This window comes from Myotis lucifugus, unplaced genomic scaffold (assembly GCF_000147115.1).
Source record: "Myotis lucifugus unplaced genomic scaffold, Myoluc2.0 scaffold_210, whole genome shotgun sequence".
Classification (NCBI taxonomy): Eukaryota; Metazoa; Chordata; class Mammalia; order Chiroptera; family Vespertilionidae; genus Myotis; species Myotis lucifugus.
Genome location: NW_005871258.1, coordinates 1,038,056 through 1,056,489, shown reverse-complemented (window position 1 = coordinate 1,056,489; position 18,434 = coordinate 1,038,056). Strand labels below are relative to the sequence as shown.

Below are 18,434 nucleotides of genomic sequence, written 5' to 3'. Positions count from 1 at the left end.
CGAATACCATGTTTACCTACACTGCCGTATTGACCCTCCTATTCTATATATTTTTTGAATGACATACTCACTATCTGACATATATTTTACCTAATATCATTTGTTTTTCTATTTTCAACCAGAATGTCAGCTCTGTGAGGGCAGAGGTTTTTGTCTGTTTTATTCACCACTAAACCAAGCATATAACACAATGTCAGACACATAGTAGGCCCTCATTAAACAATTGTCAAATAAATGACACTGATTAGCATCTTTTCATTTGGCCCATTTATAATTTTGTTTTTCAGAGTGGAATCAGCATTATGTTTTCTTATATGAAAACTAATAGATATATATTATTAAAATTTTCAGTCCAGGATGTCATGATCTGATTCCAGGTCAGGGCACATACTGGGTTGCTGGCTCAAGCCCCAGTAGGGGGCATGCAGAGGCAGCTGATCAATGATTCTCTCTCATGGATGTTTCTAACTCCCTCTCCCTTCCTCTCTCTGAAATCAATAATAGTATGTTTTTTCTTTGTCTATCTTAGATAAAAAAATATAAAAATACACCATCTACCTTAATTCATACTCGATAATTAAACATAATCTGTCTTCCTCAGTTTATATATTATTCATTTCCTTCTATCTGCATCTAGGATATTTGTGTATAAATTTATTTTAAGAATGTATTGTACTAAATAAAATTTTTGGCCTTGAGTTTTTATACTAATTTATTATCTACATCTTTACATAAAATTCAATATATACCCATTTTTTAGTGTCTCTATAATATTATAAATTGAAGCATTGAAAACTGTATCCAAATAACATATATAAGCTTACCCAAACTGTACATAATTATGTCTTATACCATAGCACCCCTTAATATTTCATTAAAACTAGAAGCCCGATGCAAGAGATTCGTGCAAGAGTAGGCCTTCCTTCCCCCGGCTGGTGCTTCCCTCTGGCACCCGGGACCCAGGCTTCCCTCCGGCTACCGGCAGGCACCTGGGACCCGGGCTTCCCTTGCAGCCCTGTCTTCGTCTGGAAGGATGTCCAGTCTAATTACCATATTATGCTTTTATTATTACAGATATCACTTCCAGAGAAATCTTAGAAAAGTACTTTGGTCAAAAGAACAAATGAGGTGCAATAACCCCAGAATATATTTAAAATATAGTACATTTTAAAATATAGTACATTTTAGGCCCTAGCCAGTTTGGCTCAGTGAATAGAGTGTCAGATTGAAGGTCCTGGGTTTGATTCCAGTCAAAGGCATGTACCTCAGTTGCAGGCTCCTCCCTGACCTGGGCCAAGGTCAGGGCTCGTGCAGGAGGCAAACAATTGATGTGTTTCTCTTACATCGATATTTCTTTCTGTCTTTCCCTCTCTCTTTCACTCTCTCTAAAAATCATTGGAAAAATAACCTCGAGTGAGAATTAAAAAATAAAATAGAGTACATTTTATTTTATTATTATATATATATTTTTGGTACCAAATTACTTTATTTGAAAGAATGGTACAAATGAAAGACATGAGTGGATGATTTGGTACAAGTTATGGAAAAGGTAAAGTAACTCTAACATACACATAGTGCTTTGGTGACCAGGGAAGTCACCCCCGTGGCTGTGGGAAGCAGCCAAGGCTTAGCTCTCCTCACTATCTCCCAGGTGTGCTTGTCAAAGAGATACTCTGCCATGTCAGTTTCAGGGGCCCCAACCTGCACAAGTTGGTTACCTGGTCACCCAATTCTTTGATGGATTTCACCTGCTCATTCAGGTAGTGAGTCTCAATGAAGTCACACAATTGAGGGTCATTTTTGTCAGTGGTCAATTTGTGCAAGTCCAGTAGTGACTGATTCACATTTTGTAATGCACACTCCATTGCATTCAACCCATTCTCCCTGTTGTCACGGTCAGGTTTTTTGATGTTCTAAAGGAAGATTCAGCCACCTCGTTGGTTCTGCAAAAAATAGAGAGAAATTTATTAAACTAACTTGCCAACTTTTAGCAGAGAGCTTTACAGCTTTGCATAAAAACATAGTGACTGGCCTCTAGGAACATACAATTTAGTTATAGACTAAATATATAACTATGGGGAACTATACTATGAGAGTGGATGTGTTTGATATCATAAATCTGATAAAAAAGGTTTCTGTGGGTTGGATTGAATTAAACTATTAAAAGAGTTCAGAGGAAAAGATAATCACTTCTGACCATGGTGATTTGGAAAAATTTAAAAAATCCTAGTCATTTATTTCTTCCACATTATTATCTTCAGGATTATAATTAGTATTAACATTTTTTCTAGTTTGTGGGGATTAATTTATAAAGTATAATCAATGTTTTATATAAGAGGAACTGTTATATATCATCCTAGGTTCTTTTATCAGCAAAGGTAGGTACACATAAAGTGGTACAATATAGTTTCTTTTGTAAAATATTCACTGTCTGCATGTTTTTATTTTTAAGTGGCTTGCTTTTTATATTCTCTTTTTCCAGTTAAATCAGTTTACATATTTAAAATCCAAATAATTTTTTTCTGGCTTGATTTTCAGATTGAACTCATTTGCCAGCAAAATAATATAATAGTATTGGAAGATACAATAAAAAGACTTAAATCTGTAAGTACATTTTTCTTAAAAATATATTCAGGAATAATTTTTATTCTGTTAGCATAATAAAACTACAAAAAATTGTACATATGTTCTGACTCTCATGATTTTGTGAACAATCAAAAATGTTTGTGTTCTACAATCAGCCCTCTGCTTGGTGCACAGGGTACTCCCATGTATAAGGGCAATGCTGTTCTTACTCCATTTCAGCGTTACTCTTTGCTCTCCTAGAGTTGGAGAGAACTTTTGGTTACTTTTATGAATGCCCTTTGCTGTTAATTGATTTAAAATGATAACTGTAAGTAATTTAATTCTCAACATGTAAGATACATTTGTCTACATATTTACTTTAATTCTTCTTAGTAAGAAATATCTGTAAGTCAAATTTTGTTGTTTAATTCTAATATGTCTTTTAATTTAACAATGTGAAATAAAAACAGCTCTGTTTAGACATGTTAATGTTACTATTTAAAATAATTTGGAAGACCTTCTCTGTAAGTATATTTGTTATTTCCTCCCAATATAGCATTGTAAAATAAATGTTGTAAAAGAAATGTTTCTAAATATGCTAAAGCGAATGGGAATGCACTTTAAAGTTCTTACAAGTATAGAATATCCATTATTCCTTTAATTTATTCATTCCTTGGACAGTTATTGAACAAAACTATACAAGTTTTTTTAAGCAAATTAATTTTATTTTTAGGATTTATAACTACATCTTTAGATATTTCTGGCCTCTGAAATTTCTTTACCTTATTTCCTTCAAAATTATTGGGTAAATGTAGGGGTACTTTTAGTTAAATGAAAATGTAGAACATTCAGAAATGCTGGAAAGGAATGATATCTAACTGCTTTTTTAAGTATGATTTTTAAAAGTTATTTTTAAAATACTACATTTATTATTTTTAAGGATCCTGTGTGTGTTCAACTTCATGTAGAAAATGATGCTGTAGTTTAGCTTGAAATAATGGCCTAATTTTTTTCTCCCTGGCAAGATAATTTTAGAGACTGAAAAAGCACAAAATAAATCTCCTTCCAGACTCGATTCCTTTATCAAGACCTTAGAAGCAGACAAAGATCACTACAAGAGTGAAGCTCAGAAACTGAGAAAGATGATCAGAAATAGTTCTAAAAGTCCAAGACGCCTGTCCCCATCTTCCCGGGTAAGTGTTGGAAAGTGAGAAATATTTTGGAGTTTGTTGCTCAAACACTGACTTTTATTCTTTGATTTACCTAATCTGGTTGATTGGCATGAATTGGTATATCAAAGAGGTTGGGGGACAGAGGTCTCTTTGTTGGACAGTGGACCACTGAAATTGGTTCTTTAGCCTCAGCATTAGTCCTGGTTGGGAGGTAATCAGACAAATGTGGAACAATTTTGGAGGAAGCTGTTTAAAAACGAGGTGATTTTTAAAATTTATTTTCATAATTTCCTTTCATTATATCATCATGGTTGCTTAAGTAGAGACTATGAACGGCCGTCATGTAAAGAAGAGCTTCACATTTCTTATCCAATAATTGTAGGCTACACACTGTGATGTAGAGCTTTTGAAGACCACACGAGACCGTGAAGAACTTAAGTGCATGCTGGAAAAATATGAGCGTCATTTGGCAGAAATTCAGGGTAATGTCAAGGTTCTTACATCTGAGAGAGACAAGACCTTTCTTCTTTATGAACAGGTAAACTTGCTTATAACAAAACATGTAAGTAATAACAGTTAACTCTACAGATATGTAATTCTTTAGGTATGCTTAAATCTGCCAATCAAATTAATTTAACTACCAGTTAGGAATTACCTTTGACCTTAAGATATTTTTAATGAAATATAATATATTTCCCATACAGTATTTGTGTACACGCACATGTATGTTATCCCCATACCCATAAAAGGTCATATAAATGCACAGAAATAGTCTGGGCACTTTTTTTTTTTAATTAAATCTTTATTGTTCAGATTATTACATTTGTTCCTCTTTTTTCCCCCCATAACTCCCCTCCTCCCAGTTCCCACCCCACCCTCCGCCCTCATTCCCCACCCACTGTCCTCATCCATAGGTGCACGATTTTTGTCCAGTCTCTTCCCGCATTTCCCACACCCCTTCCCCCCCCAAGCATAGTCAGTCCATTCCCTTTCTATGTCCCTGATTCTATTATAATCACCAGTTCATTCTGTTCATCAGATTATTTATTCACTTGATTCTTAGATTCACTTGTTGATAGATGCGTATTTGTTGTTCATAATTTGTATCTTTACCTTTTTCTTCTTCTTCCTCTTCTTAAAGGATACCTTTCAGCATTTCATATAATACTGGTTTGGTGGTGATGAACTCCTTTAGCTTTTCCTTATCTGTGAAGCTCTTTATCTGACCTTCAATTCTGAATGATAGCTTTGCTGGATAAAGTACTCTTGGTTGTAGGTTCTTGCTATTCATCACTTTGAATATTTCTTGCCACTCCCTTCTGGCCTGCAAAGTTTCTGTTGAGAAATCAGCTGACAGTCGTATGGGTATTCCCTTGTAGGTAACTGAGTTTCTTTCTCTTGCTGCTTTTAAGATTCTCTCTTTGTCTTTTGCTCTTGGCATTTTAATGATGATGTGTCTTGGTGTGGTCCTCTTTGGATTCCTTTTGTTTGGGGTTCTCTGCGCTTCCTGGACTTGTAAATCTATTTCTTTCACCAAGTAGGGGAAGTTTTCTGCCATTATTTCTTCAAATAGGTTTTCAATATCTTGCTCTCTCTCATCTTCTGGCACCCCTATAATTCTGATGTTGGTACGCTTGTAGCTGTCCCAGAGGTTCCTTACACTATCTTCACACTTTCGGATTCTTTTTTCATTTTGCTTTTCCGGTTGGGTGTTTTTTGCTTCCTTGCATTTCAAATCTTTGACTTGATTCTTGCACTCCTCTGGTCTGCTGTTGGGAGTCTGTATAATATTCTTTATTTCAGTCAGTGTATGCTTACTTTCTAGTTGGTCCTTTATCACACCATCGAGGGTCTCATTAGATTTCCTGTACAACTCATCAAGTTTATCGACAGACTCTAGAAGCCTCTTGAGAGACCTCAAAAGTGTGGTTTTGAATTCTATATCCAGTAGCCTGCTTTCTTCCGGTTCTGTCCTTTGTGGCCTGTTTCTTTGTCTTGGCATTTTTTTATGCTTCGCTGTGTCGATAGAGTGGCTTTCCGTGTTAAGTGTCCCAGTTACCTGAGGTAGACACTCTTGGTGCACCCCCTTGTGGTCTCTGTGAGCAGTCTTGTTGTAGTCAAGCCTTGATTGTTGTAGGAGTCTGGGTACTTTTTTGTGTGTTTTTTTTAAAATAAGAAATGGGGAAAATGTTCAATGGGAGGATTGAGTTCAAGGTAAAAATATTTGAATGTGGAGATTAAAAATAGTAACATATCATTTTGATGTATTATCACTTTAGAAACTTCCATAGAATTTAATTTCAGAGAGTAAAATCAGTTTATAGTTTATCTCTATTTTTTGCTTAAAATTAATAGCTTTATAACCAAATAGTTTCTCTATTCCACAAATATTGAACCCCATACATTACCAACATAATTTATTTTAAAAATATTAAATTTAATTAAGAATTACAGCAACTTTATGCTACTCTAAGAGAAAAAAATGATTAGAGACACTGTTAGTATGGTTTTTTGTAGTTTTGAAGTTCACCTTAGTGGGTTTTATTATAATTTGAAGTGAAACTTTATCATCTGTTTTTAAATAACTACAGTGACTTTGTATACCATGATTATGTGGCCTGTTTGTCTTATTTTATATATGGCAAGGCAAGACTAATTAGGTTAACTGCTTTGCCCAAGAACAGCAGGAATCAGTCCAGATTTTCTGATTCCTATTTGAGCCTGCTCTTTTCCATTTAATTAAGATTCTTATAGATGAATTGGCTAAGGGGGAAATAGATGTATCTGGACATATATCTTAATATCCTATATAATAAAAGAGAAACATGAAGATTAGCTGTCCCTCCACTACACTCAAGCTATGCCCACCAGCCATGCCCACCAGCCGATTTGAGTGACTATGCAAATTGTCCAACAAAGGTGGTGGTTAATTTGCATACACAGGTGTCAAGTGCCCCAGGAGGTGAGGGCGGCAGTGGCTGCGGGCTCCTGGGACTTTTGCCGGCCCCAGGAGGCAAGGCCGTAGGCACACTCACAGGGTCCCGGGACTTTTGTAGGTCAGGGAGGCGCGCCCACAGACTCCTGGGACCTTACTGGTGGAGAGCGGGAGGTTTAGAGGACTTGGCAGAGCAGGAGACCACTGGACATAGAGCAGAGCGAGAGAGAGGGCGGCTTGGAGGGCGGGGCTCCCTCTGTCACCCCAGCCTCCTCATCACAGCTGTGAAAACTGACAGCAGAGAGGAGGAAGTCCCATCCTCACAGAATCAGCCAGAATCAGCCATTGGTCAGACAGCTCTCAGGGGCCTGATAGCCAGGACTCTTTCACCTGCATCTCAGACCGTGACAGTAGGGAGGTGGGACTATGTCTAAAGAACAACTTGATACAACATAGCTCTGCAGCTGAAAGATGCCGGCATTATCGACAAAAAGTGTCTGCAGAGCAGCGTGCATCTGATCTTGAAAGAAGGTGGTGCCTGCGACAGGATGTATCTGAACACCAGCTACTGGAAAAACATCGCTTGATGCCGAAAAACACCGGTGTTATCGACAGAAAATGTCTAAAGACCAATGTGCCTTTGAAGTTAAAAGAAGGCAGGCGGTGGTGACGACAGAATATGTCGAGAGAACAGTCATCTATAAGTACTACCAATACCGGTAGGAACTGCCTTCTCAGCGAAAATGGAGTACATGAGGATGCAATTCTCAAACATAGTTGCGGTGGAATGACTGTTCGATGTGAATTTTGCCTATCACTCAATTTATCGGATGAAAAACCATCCGATGGGAAATTTACTCAATGTTGTAGCAAAGGGAAAATCTGTCCAAATGATATACATTTTCCAGATTACCCGGCATATTTAAAAAGATTAATGACAAACGAAGATTCTGACAGTAAACATTTCATGGAAAATATTCGTTCCATAAATAGTTCTTCTGCTTTTGCTTCGATGGGTGCAAATATTGCATCGCCATCAGGATATGGGCCAAACTGTTTTAGAATACACAGATAAGTTTATCACCATACTGGTACTTTACATCCTTCAGATGGTGTTTCTCAGAAGTTTGCTCAACTCTATATTTTGGATACAGCCGAAGCTACAAGTAAAAGATTAGCAATGCCAGAAAACCAGGGCTGCTCAGAAAGACTCATGATCAACATCAACAACCTCATGCATGAAATAAGTGAATTAACAAAGTCATACAAGATGCTACATGAGGTAGAAAAGAAAGCCCAATCTGAAGCAGCAGCAAAAGGTATTGCTCCCACAGAGGTAACAATGGTGATTAAATATGAGCGTAACAGTGACCCGGGTAGATATAATTCTCCCCGTGTAACCGAGGTTGCTGTCATATTCAGAAACGAAGATGGAGAACCTCCTTTTGAAAGGGACTTGCTCATTCATTGTAAACCAGATCCCAATAATCCAAATGCCACTAAAATGAAACAAATCAATATCCTGTTTCCTACATTAGATGCAATGACATATCCTATTCTTTTTCCAAATGGTGAAAAAGGCTGGGGAACAGATATTGCATTAAGACTCAGAGACAACAGTGTAACCGACAATAATACTAGACAAAATGTAAGACACAAGCCACATAAATGCAGTATTATGGATTTCATCTCTCTGTGCGGGACACATTTAATCCTATTTTAAATGCAGGAAAACTAACTCAATAGCTTATCGTGGATTCATATTAAAAAAATGGAGTCCAATCGGATAAATTTCATTAAAGCAAATAAATCTAAGTTGAGAGTTGAAGAATATAGTGGTTTGATGGATTATCTCAAATCTAGATCTGAAAATGACAATGTGCCGATTGGTAAAGTGATAATACTCCCATCATCTTCTGAGGGTAGTCCCTGAAAAAAGCAGCAGTGATATAGCAATTGTAACAAAGGATGCTATGGCAATTGTAACAAAGTATGGCAATTGTAACGAAGTATGGCAAGCCCAATTTATTCATAACCATGACATGCAACCCCAAATGGGCAGAGACTGCAAACAATTTACAACGCTGGCAAAAAGTTGAAAACGGACCTGACTTGGTAGCCAGAGTTTTTAATATTAAGCTGAATGCTCTTTTAAATGATATCTGTAAATTCCATTTATTTGGCAAAGTAATAGCTAAAATTCATGTCATTGAATTTCAGAAATGCAGACTGCCTCACGCTCACATATTATTGATATTAGATAGTGAGTCCAAATTACATTCCTCTAATTAATTCCCTTTCAGTGTGCACGAATTTCATGCACCAGGCTACTAGTATAAAATAAATGTCTAGAGCAGCCGTGGGCAAACTACGGCCCACAGGCCGGATCCGGCCCGTTTGAAATGAATAAAACAAACAAACAAAAAAAAGACCGTACCCTTTTATGTAATGATGTTTACTTTGAATTTATATTAGTTCACACAAACACTCCATCCATGCTTTTGTTCCGGCCCTCCAGTCCAGTTTAAGAACCCATTGTGGCCCTCGAGTCAAAAAGTTTGCCCACCCCTGGCCTAGAGTCTATAGTGTACTATAGAATCCTTTTGGTTCAATCACAGTACTCTTTTCTTTCACTCTAATCTCAATCTTGTTAATTTCTTCTTCTCAGCAGTATCTTAATAAGATTTTAGTATACTTAAAATTTAAAACATTATATTAGCTATTTAATGGGTGCTACATGATATTCTCTTCTATAATAGCTTTCTTGTTTTTAGTTTGGACAGTTTAAATAGCAGCTACCACTTCTAAATGTGGGGGTTATTTCTGGGCTTTGATTAGAATTCCCTGGTGTCTGAAGTGTGTGTGGGATGACTACTGGGCTTTGATTAGAATTCCCTGGTCTCTGTCTGTATCATGAAACCTGAGTCGTTGTACATACACGTGATTACAGAGCCAGGACTGCTTAGGGGCTGGAAAGTCCTTTAATGAGACATCTGTGTGCATGAGTGTAAGATGTGAGATTATTTCACAGAAGCCTCTGCCTCGAAAATCCTACACTTGTTTACATATAGTATAAGTCAGTGATTTTCAAAATTTTGCCTGTTCCTTTTCTTCAGACAGTTTTATATTGAGATTTGAAGTGTAAATTGGTTAATGAAAAGCTGCTGTGATCCACCCAATTGCCTCATTAAGCCATGGAGTCCCGTGGAACATAGTTTAAAAACATTCATAGACACTGTTTTCTATGTTTGCAATCTTGTTGGGGAGATAAGGTATATTGTCTGTATTGGTGGCTATTTTTTGTTATTTTAGCAGAAGTAGTGGGTATTTTTCTTTCTGGTATCAAGGAAATCTTTACAGGACTATGTAGAGTTTGAGTCCTGAGGGCTGTATGAATGGAGTTTCTATAATTTTGTAAGGGATAAGAAGGAACATTTAGATTAAAGAAATGATGATAAAGGCAGGAAAATCACAGGCAAGTGATTCAGTCAAAGACTAGCATCAAAGGTATGTGACAGTGGAGGACAGGGGAGCCGACACTTGCGAGGTAGATTGAACTAGAGCAGCAGTCTGCAAACATTTCTGTGAAGGCCCAGGTAATAAATATCTTGGGCTCTGCAGGCCATGATCTCAGTCATAGCTACTCAGATGTTTTTGTGGTTTGAAAGCATACACAGATGATATACAAATGAATATGTTTGCTCTGTTACAATATAACTTTATTTATGGACACTGAAATTTCATATTGTTTTATCTGTTATGATATATTTTTCTTCTTTTGATTTCTTTAAACCAGTGGTTCTCAACCTTCCTAATGCCACGACCCTTTAATACAGTTCCTCATGTTGTGGTGACCCCAATTTCATTGTTACAAATTGAACATAATTAAAGCATACTGATTAATCACAAAAACAAAATGTGTTTTCCGATGTTCTTAGGTGACCCCTGTGAAAGGGTCGTTCGACCCCCAAAGGGGTCGAGACCCACAGGTTGAGAACCGCTGCTTTAAACCATTTAAAAATGTAAAAACATTATCAGCTTCTATAGATCTACCAAAAACAGGAGGTTCACTGGATTGGGACTATGAGCCAGTGTAGTTTACCAGCTTCTGGACTATATAATGGAGCCTGTACACAGGGCATTACAAGGAGTTTATACTTTGCTTTATAAGCAACGAATGGATAGTTTTGTTTTGTTTTAAAGCAGAAGAAATGTGGAAAGTGCTGGAGAGGATGCGGAGAAAAAGGAACTCTCATGCTCTGCTGGTGGAAATGCAGACTGATGCAGCCACTGTGGAGAACAGTATAGAGTTTCTTCAAAAAACTGAAAAGGGAACTCCCATTTGACCCAGTGACCCCACTTCTAGGAATATATCCCAAGAAGCCAGAAACACCAATCAGAAAGGATATATGCACCCCTATGTTCATAGCAGCACAATTTACCATAGCTAAGATCTGAAAACAACCTAAGTGCCCATCAGCAGATGAATGGATTAAAAAGCTGTGGTACATCTACACAATGGAATAGTATGCTGCTGTAAAAAGGAAGGAATTCTTACCATTTCCAACAGCATGGATGGAACTGGAGAGCATTATACTAAGTGAAATAAGTCAGTCAGAGAAAGATAAATAGCACATGATCGCACCCATTTATGGAATATAATGAACAACATAAACTGATGAACAAAAACAGACCCAGAGACAGAGAAGCCTCAATCAGACAATCAAACCTCAGAGGGAAGGTAGGGGAGGGTGGGGGTAAGGGCGAGAGATCAACCAAAGGACTTGTATGCATGCATATAAGCCTAACCAATGGACACAGACACCAGGAGGGTAAGGGCATGAGCGCGTGTGGGGGCAATGGGGGGGGGGGTAAGGACACATAAGTAATACCGTAATCAATAATGAAAATTTAAAAAAAGAAATATGACTAAAGCCACATTTTAAAAATTTTAACCTGCTAAGAATTCTATATTGTCTCATTTATCTCATGTACAATCTTTATATATTATCTTTTTTAAAAAAAATCTTTATTTTTGAAAGTATTACATATGTCCCCTTTTTCCCCCATTGACCTCTCCCACCCCCTTTTCCCCCACACCCCTATTCTTCCCCAGGCCTTCACCACCCTATTGTCTGTGTTTATGGTTATGCATATATGCATATGGCATATGATTTCATTGTTTGATCTCTTCCCCCCCACCTCATCCTCCCCTGCTTTCCCTCTGAGGTTTGACAGTCTGTTTGATGTTTCTATATCTCTGGGTCTATTTTAGTTCATCAGTTTATGTTGTTAATTAGATTCCATATATGAGTGAGATCATGTGATATTTATCTGTCTCTGACTGGCTTATTTCGCTTAGCCTAATGCTCTCATGGTCCATCCATGCTGTTGCAAATGATAAGAGTTCTTTTTTTTCACAGCTGCATAGTATTCTATTGAATAGATGTACCGCAGTTTTAATCCAGTCATCTGCTGATGGGCACTTATGCTGTTTCTAAATCTTAGCTATTGTAAATTGTGCTGCTATGAACATAGGGGTGCATATATTCTTTCTGATGAGTGTTTCTGAAATCTTGGGATATACTCTTAGAAATAGAATGACTGGATGGAAATGGAAAGTTCCACTTTTAATTTTTGAGGAAACTCAAAAACTGTTTTCCACAGAAGCTGGACTAGTTTGCATTCCTACCAACAACGCACAAGAATTCCTTTTTTTCCACATCCTTGCCAACACTTGTCATTTGTTGATTTGTTGATGATAGCCATTCTAACAGGTGTGAGGTGATACCTTATTGTCGTTTTAATTTGCATCTTTCAGTTGATTAGTGACTTTAAGCATTTTTTCATATGCCTTTTGGCCTTCTGTATGTCCGCTTTGGAGAAGTGTCTATTTAGTTCCTTTGCCCATTTTTTTAATTGGATTATTTGTCTTCTTTTTGTTAAGTTGTATGAGTTCCCTATACATTTTGGAAGTTAATCCCTTATCAGATGTTTCATTAGCAAGTATGTTCTCCCATGAAGTGGGCTCTCTTATTATTTTGTTGATGGTTTATTTTGCAGTATAGAAGCTTTTTATTTTGATGTAGTCCCATTTGTTTATTTTTTCTTTAGTTTTCATTGTCCTAGGAGATGTATCCATATACATATTGCTATGAGATACCTGAGATTTTGCTGCCAATGGTTTCTTCTAGGATTTATTTTTGTGTATGGTGTAAGTTGGTGGTCTGATTTAATTTTTTGCATTATATATTATCTTTTAATATAATAATTACAGGCCTGGTGCACAAAATTTGTGCACAGGTAGGTTCCCTAGGCCTAGCCAGCAATCAGGGCCAATCGGGGTCTTCTGGCTGCCAGCCAGGACCTTCTTTCATTCTTTGCCCCACAACCACCACCTCCCCCGATCCCCTGGTGATCAGTGCACGCCATAGCGAGCGATCCAACTCTCAGTCTCCCAGTCTAATTCCCAAGGGGACACTTTGCATATTAGCCTTTTATATATGTAGATTTCTCCTTCAAAAGAACTGGAGAGAGAAAATCCATGGACTCTTTAGAAGGCCGTTGTAGTAGTCCATACATGAGGCATTAAGGGACTAAGCTAGGATGCCATCAAGGAAGACTTGACCAGATTTGATTAGAGCCAAAAGGAGGGAGAATGGAAATGTCTGAAGTTCTGTTTTGAATGACTGAAGAAATGTGGTAATAGAAAAAGAAATAGGGAAGTCATTGGTGATTTGATAGAAAAGATGTGTTTTGTTCAGACAGATGGAGTACATTCTGGTAGGAATGGCCATCAGGCAGTAAGAAATGTGGGATGAATATTTCTGTTTAGAAATCATCTGCCTAGAGGTGAGTTTTGGGCTTTCAGAGTAGATGAGGTCTCTGAATGAGAAAGCTGTAAATAGAGGATTGGGGGAAGTTTTATTGGATTGGAAAGAGAAAGAAGACAGGAAACGAAGGCAGAACAATATTATAAGACCAAGGGAGAGAGAAATATCAAGGAGGGAGTTGAAAACAATGTCAAATGTTGCCAAAGTATCAAAAACAAAAAACAAGAAAAGGCCATTAGATTTGGTGAGGTCATTAGTTGAAGTTCTGCAAATAGTGCTTGTGGAAGCCAGGTTACAGTGGGGTGAGAAAGTGGGTAGTAAGGAACAGGCCATGGTACAGACACTAAAACAAAGGAGAGTCAAAGGTAAATGGGCACAACAGGATTAAGTGCCAGGTTTTCAAGATATGGGAGCCCTGTGCATGGTTGAAGGCAGGGGAGAAAGAGCCAGTGCAGAGAGTGCTACTCAAAGTGAGAGGAAATGATTATAGTTGAGTCAGGGATATCTTAGAAGACACTTCAGGAGATGAGGTCCAGGATTCTGGTGAAGGCTTAGCTATGGAAATTGGGAAGTAACATATTTTCCTCTGAGACTTGGAGACTAACTGAATAGATAGTGATTACAATAGAGAGGAAGGAAGATACGTGCTTAAACGCCAAAGTAGGATATGAAATCATCTGAAGGCATAGAATAGATTTAGAACCAAGGATGGTTGAATAGCATGTAGAGAGTATATTGGGTTGTCATTAAAGATTGGTGGGCCTTTCTGTCAAGGTAAAGGTATCTAGTTCATGACTATGGCATATACATTTATGTAGAAAAAGACTGTAACACTATGATAATATTTATTCTACCTGAATTGTGCTGAATTCATGTTTATATCACAACATGGATGGAATATACCATATATATGGTATAATTTATCTTGTATTGACTGCCCCCAAATTAATTTTTAAAATTTTTGGGCAAAGATATTATATACCAAATTTCTATTTGTATATACCATTCTTATTTGGGGGGCATCATTTGCATTTATTTGGATAAAGTCACAATTATACAAGTATTCTCCATAGCTGTTGATAATATGTTTGGATTATAACTGGCTGGATGTAAATAGCTATTTTATGTCTGTTCTAAAGCTTGTTAAACAGGAGTCTGTCTATGTATTTAAAAAATAGGCGAAGGAAGAAATTGCCCGGCTTCGCCGAGAAATGATGAAGAGCTGTAAGTCTCCTAAATCAACAACTGCACATGCCATCCTCCGGCGGGTGGAGACTGAAAGAGATGTAGCCTTCACTGATTTACGAAGAATGACCACAGAACGAGATAGTCTGAGGGAAAGGCTAAAGGTTTGAGAGAATTTTATCTATGTGAACATTTGTGAAACACGACACAGTGACATTGAAAGTGCTTTGTTTTGTTTTTGTTTTTTTAACCAGATTGCTCAAGAGACAGCATTTAATGAGAAAGCTCACTTGGAACAGAGGATAGAGGAGCTGGAGTGTACAGTTCATAATGTAAAGAAAAGTTACTTTTGTACTTTTGGCCATAAACTGTCAGTGACTTTCCCTTTTCCTTTTTTACTATGTCCAGAGAGGTTCTTTTATTTTTCTGTGATAGGGTTTCTAATCCTAAAATACTGAAGGTGAAGTTTACAATATATATATTTTACAATATATATATCTATATTCCTTTCAAAATGTGAGTATAATATTTTTCACGTTAGGTTGCAAAATGGCTTTAAAAAAAACATCAGGGATGCGTTCTCAGGGATTTTAGCACAATTTTCATCTCTGTATTTCATTAAAGAGAACATTTCCAGATACAGGGAAACTGGATTATCTTACCTAAAGAGTAGCTAGAGTAGAGAAAATGATGGTGAAATGAAAACGAATGAGAAAAATATATGTAAACTGAATTTAAATGTGAGGCATCACCTTTTTTATTAATGAAGGATTTGAGATGCTATATTTGAAATATTATGACTATATAAACAGAATTAATGGAATTTGACTTTCTGTTAGCAAATTTAATTGTATGCATTTATAAATTCATCTGTACTATGTTTTTATAATGAGTAAAAAATGCAGTAGATAGGGGAGCAGTAATCTTGTCATTCTACTTGTGTAGCTTGATGATGAACGTATGGAGCAAATGTCAAATATGACTTTGATGAAGGAGACCATAACCACTGTGGAGAAAGAAATGAAATCACTAGCAAGAAAGGCAATGGATACCGAAAGTGAACTTGGCAGGCAAAAAGCAGAGAATAATTCTTTGAGGTAAACTAAATGCCTTTGAACAACGAATGGTTTATTATTAATGACTCTGCTTTTTGTAGTATATTTTATAATGGTAATTAAGTTATTTGTTGACTTTAATTGAGGGGAAGATTATTACGAAGCAGTTGTAGAAGTCTCAGCATACATTAAATGATTTCCCCATGATCAAGCGCAGATTGGTAATGCCACACCTAACCAGACTCAAACTTAGTAATCTCAGCTCACATAAGGAGAAAGCCTGAATGTTTAACTAAAATAGCTTTTACAAAGCCATTCTGGGCACAGTGCAATTTTCACTTTAGCATTTGATTACTAATTTACCTTTATAACTCAAATTATGTTCTGGGGTCTGAACAGTGTAAGAACACTCACAGCACAGGTTTGAAAGCAGCTTAGAATAAAGGAAAAGTCATAGCAGAGAAATAGGAACATGTAATGGAACTTATTAACTGAATGTGAATGACACTGCTTAGCCCATCCTACATACGGTGCATCAGCAGAAGACATTCCAGTAAAGCAGCCTGCAGGCAATAAATAGAAGGGAATTAATTTTTGAGGACCTCTATGCTAGTAGGTTTTTGTTTTGTTTTTTACTTTTGGTACCTATTGATGTGGAAAATAGAGGTTGTACAGATTCAGTAAGGTTGAATTTCAGGGGATCTATTTGAAAAAATAATAGTTCATGTGAGTGTGAAACAAATTACTAAGTTACAGATAATACTTGGTTCATGTAAGAGCTCCCAGAGTCTTCTCTGTGATCTTTTAAGGGTCTGTGATGCCTATGTTGGAATCAGTTGTCTGGATAGATAATCACTCAAATTCTTCCCTTCACTTTTTCTTTAATTTCCTGCATAAAAAGACATTTGCAATCTCAGGTAAAATAAAAATAATAATCAAGCCCAGCCGGTGTGGCTCAGTGATTGAGTGTCAATCCAGGAACCAAGATGTCCCAGGTTCGATTCCCAGTCAGTGTACATGCCCCAGTTACGGAATTGATCCACAGTAGAGGGCATGCAGGAGGCAGCCAATCAATAATGTTCCTCTCTCATCGATGTTGCTATTCCTCTGTCTTTTTCTCCCTCTAAAAATCAATGAAAACTTATTTTAAAAATGATAATAAAATAAAACAGCATCAACAAAGAAAACCTTGGGAAATAGAGAGAAGTGTAAAGAAAATTTAAATCACCCATTAGTCCATACCCCAGGGAAGACTTTTAGTAATCTACATCTGTTTCTAACCAGATATATTTTTACCTGTGTGTACATAACCTTTCGATGTAATTGACCTCGTATATTAAGTTATATATTTAAGGAATTTCACTCAATTGTAGACCATAAGCATTTTCCCAAGTCATTAGAAGTTCTTTGAAAACATTTTAGTAGATTATTTTTTAAAAAAATATATTTTATTGATTTTTTACAGAGAGGGAGGGAGAGAGATAGAGAGTTAGAAACATCGATGAGAGAGAAACATCGATCAGCTGCCTCCGGCACATCTCCTACTGGGGATGTGCTCGCAACCCAGGTACATGCCCTTGACCGGAATCGAACCTGGGACCTTTCAGTCCGCAGGCCGACGCTCTATCCACTGAGCCAAACCGGTTTCAGCTTTAGTAGGTTATTAAAATACTAGAGGCCCGGAGCGTGGGGTCCCTCAGCGTGGCCTGTGGGGATTGGGCTGCGGCAGGTGGTCGGGGAGGAGCCAAGCCCAGGCCGGGCGCCACGCTGCCCCCAGTCACCTAGCCCTGCTGTGCCTGCCGCTGGCTCGTGCCCAGTTAGTCCCGAGCAGGAGAGGCTCAGCAGCGTTCGCCAGCCATGAGCCTGGCGTCTGGTGCCCGTCAGTGAGTTGAGAGACATTCCCACTGTGGAACCGCTGACCACCATGGAGCAGCTCCTGAATTAAGCATCTGCCCTCTTGTGGTCATAGTGACTGGTCGACTGGTCCCTTAGGCTTTTATATATATGAATAGATTCTAACAGATAGATGTGTAATTGGAGATTTTTTTGGTGTACATTTGTTTTACTGATATTGAAATTTCGTCAGATTTGACATCTTTATGTACCTTTAAAATGATCCCACAATTAGGATAGTAGCCCTAGCCAGCACTCCCAAAAGTTTCCTCATACCCTTCTATAACCTCACCCTACCTTGATAATCCCTAGGCAACCACTGATTTGCTGTCCATCATAAGAACTTGTTTGTATTTTTTTAAATGTTATATAAATGAAATCACAGAGTATACATTCTTTTGTCAGGCTACTTTTACACACCCTAACTATTCTGAGATTTACAATAAAGAGCTTATTTCTATTTGTCACAGAATAGTATTCCATTGTATGGATATACCACATAGACATTTTCGTTGTTTGCTGTTTGGGCTAAACAAATATAATTGTTTTGAATGTTCTTCTGTGAGTCTTTGTATGGACAAATGCTTTTATTTCTCTTGGATAAATACTGAAGAGTAGATAGAGTGATTAACTCATGTGATGGATATTTGTTTAACTTTGGAAGAATCTGTAAACTTTTTTCCAAAGTGGTTGCACTATTTTATTTTACATTTGCACCACCAGTGTATCAGTGTTCCAGTTGTTCCATATCCTCACCAACACTTGGTGTGCGGAATCTAATGTTAGCTATTCTAAT

The 18,434-nt window shown here is 37.4% G+C and overlaps 1 protein-coding gene across 12 annotated transcripts in view; it reads left to right on the top strand.

The window, feature by feature from the left end:
• Positions 1 to 18,434, top strand: part of LOC102419227 (testis-specific gene 10 protein-like) — a 142,529-nt gene that overhangs the window by 31,579 nt on the left and 92,516 nt on the right. For 7 of the 12 annotated variants that reach the window (XM_023761507.1, XM_023761512.1, XM_023761511.1 and 4 more), the window contains 6 exons: positions 2,539 to 2,604; positions 3,591 to 3,758; positions 4,120 to 4,275; positions 14,684 to 14,854; positions 14,945 to 15,022; positions 15,636 to 15,787. In XM_023761507.1, coding sequence (XP_023617275.1) covers positions 2,539 to 2,604; positions 3,591 to 3,758; positions 4,120 to 4,275; positions 14,684 to 14,854; positions 14,945 to 15,022; positions 15,636 to 15,787 — 791 coding nt within the window. Of the gene's footprint in view, positions 1 to 2,538; positions 2,605 to 3,590; positions 3,759 to 4,119; positions 4,276 to 14,683; positions 14,855 to 14,944; positions 15,023 to 15,635; positions 15,788 to 18,434 lie in introns of those variants that run through there. The other 5 variants (XM_023761516.1, XM_023761514.1, XM_023761513.1 and 2 more) reach the window with 3 other exon arrangements.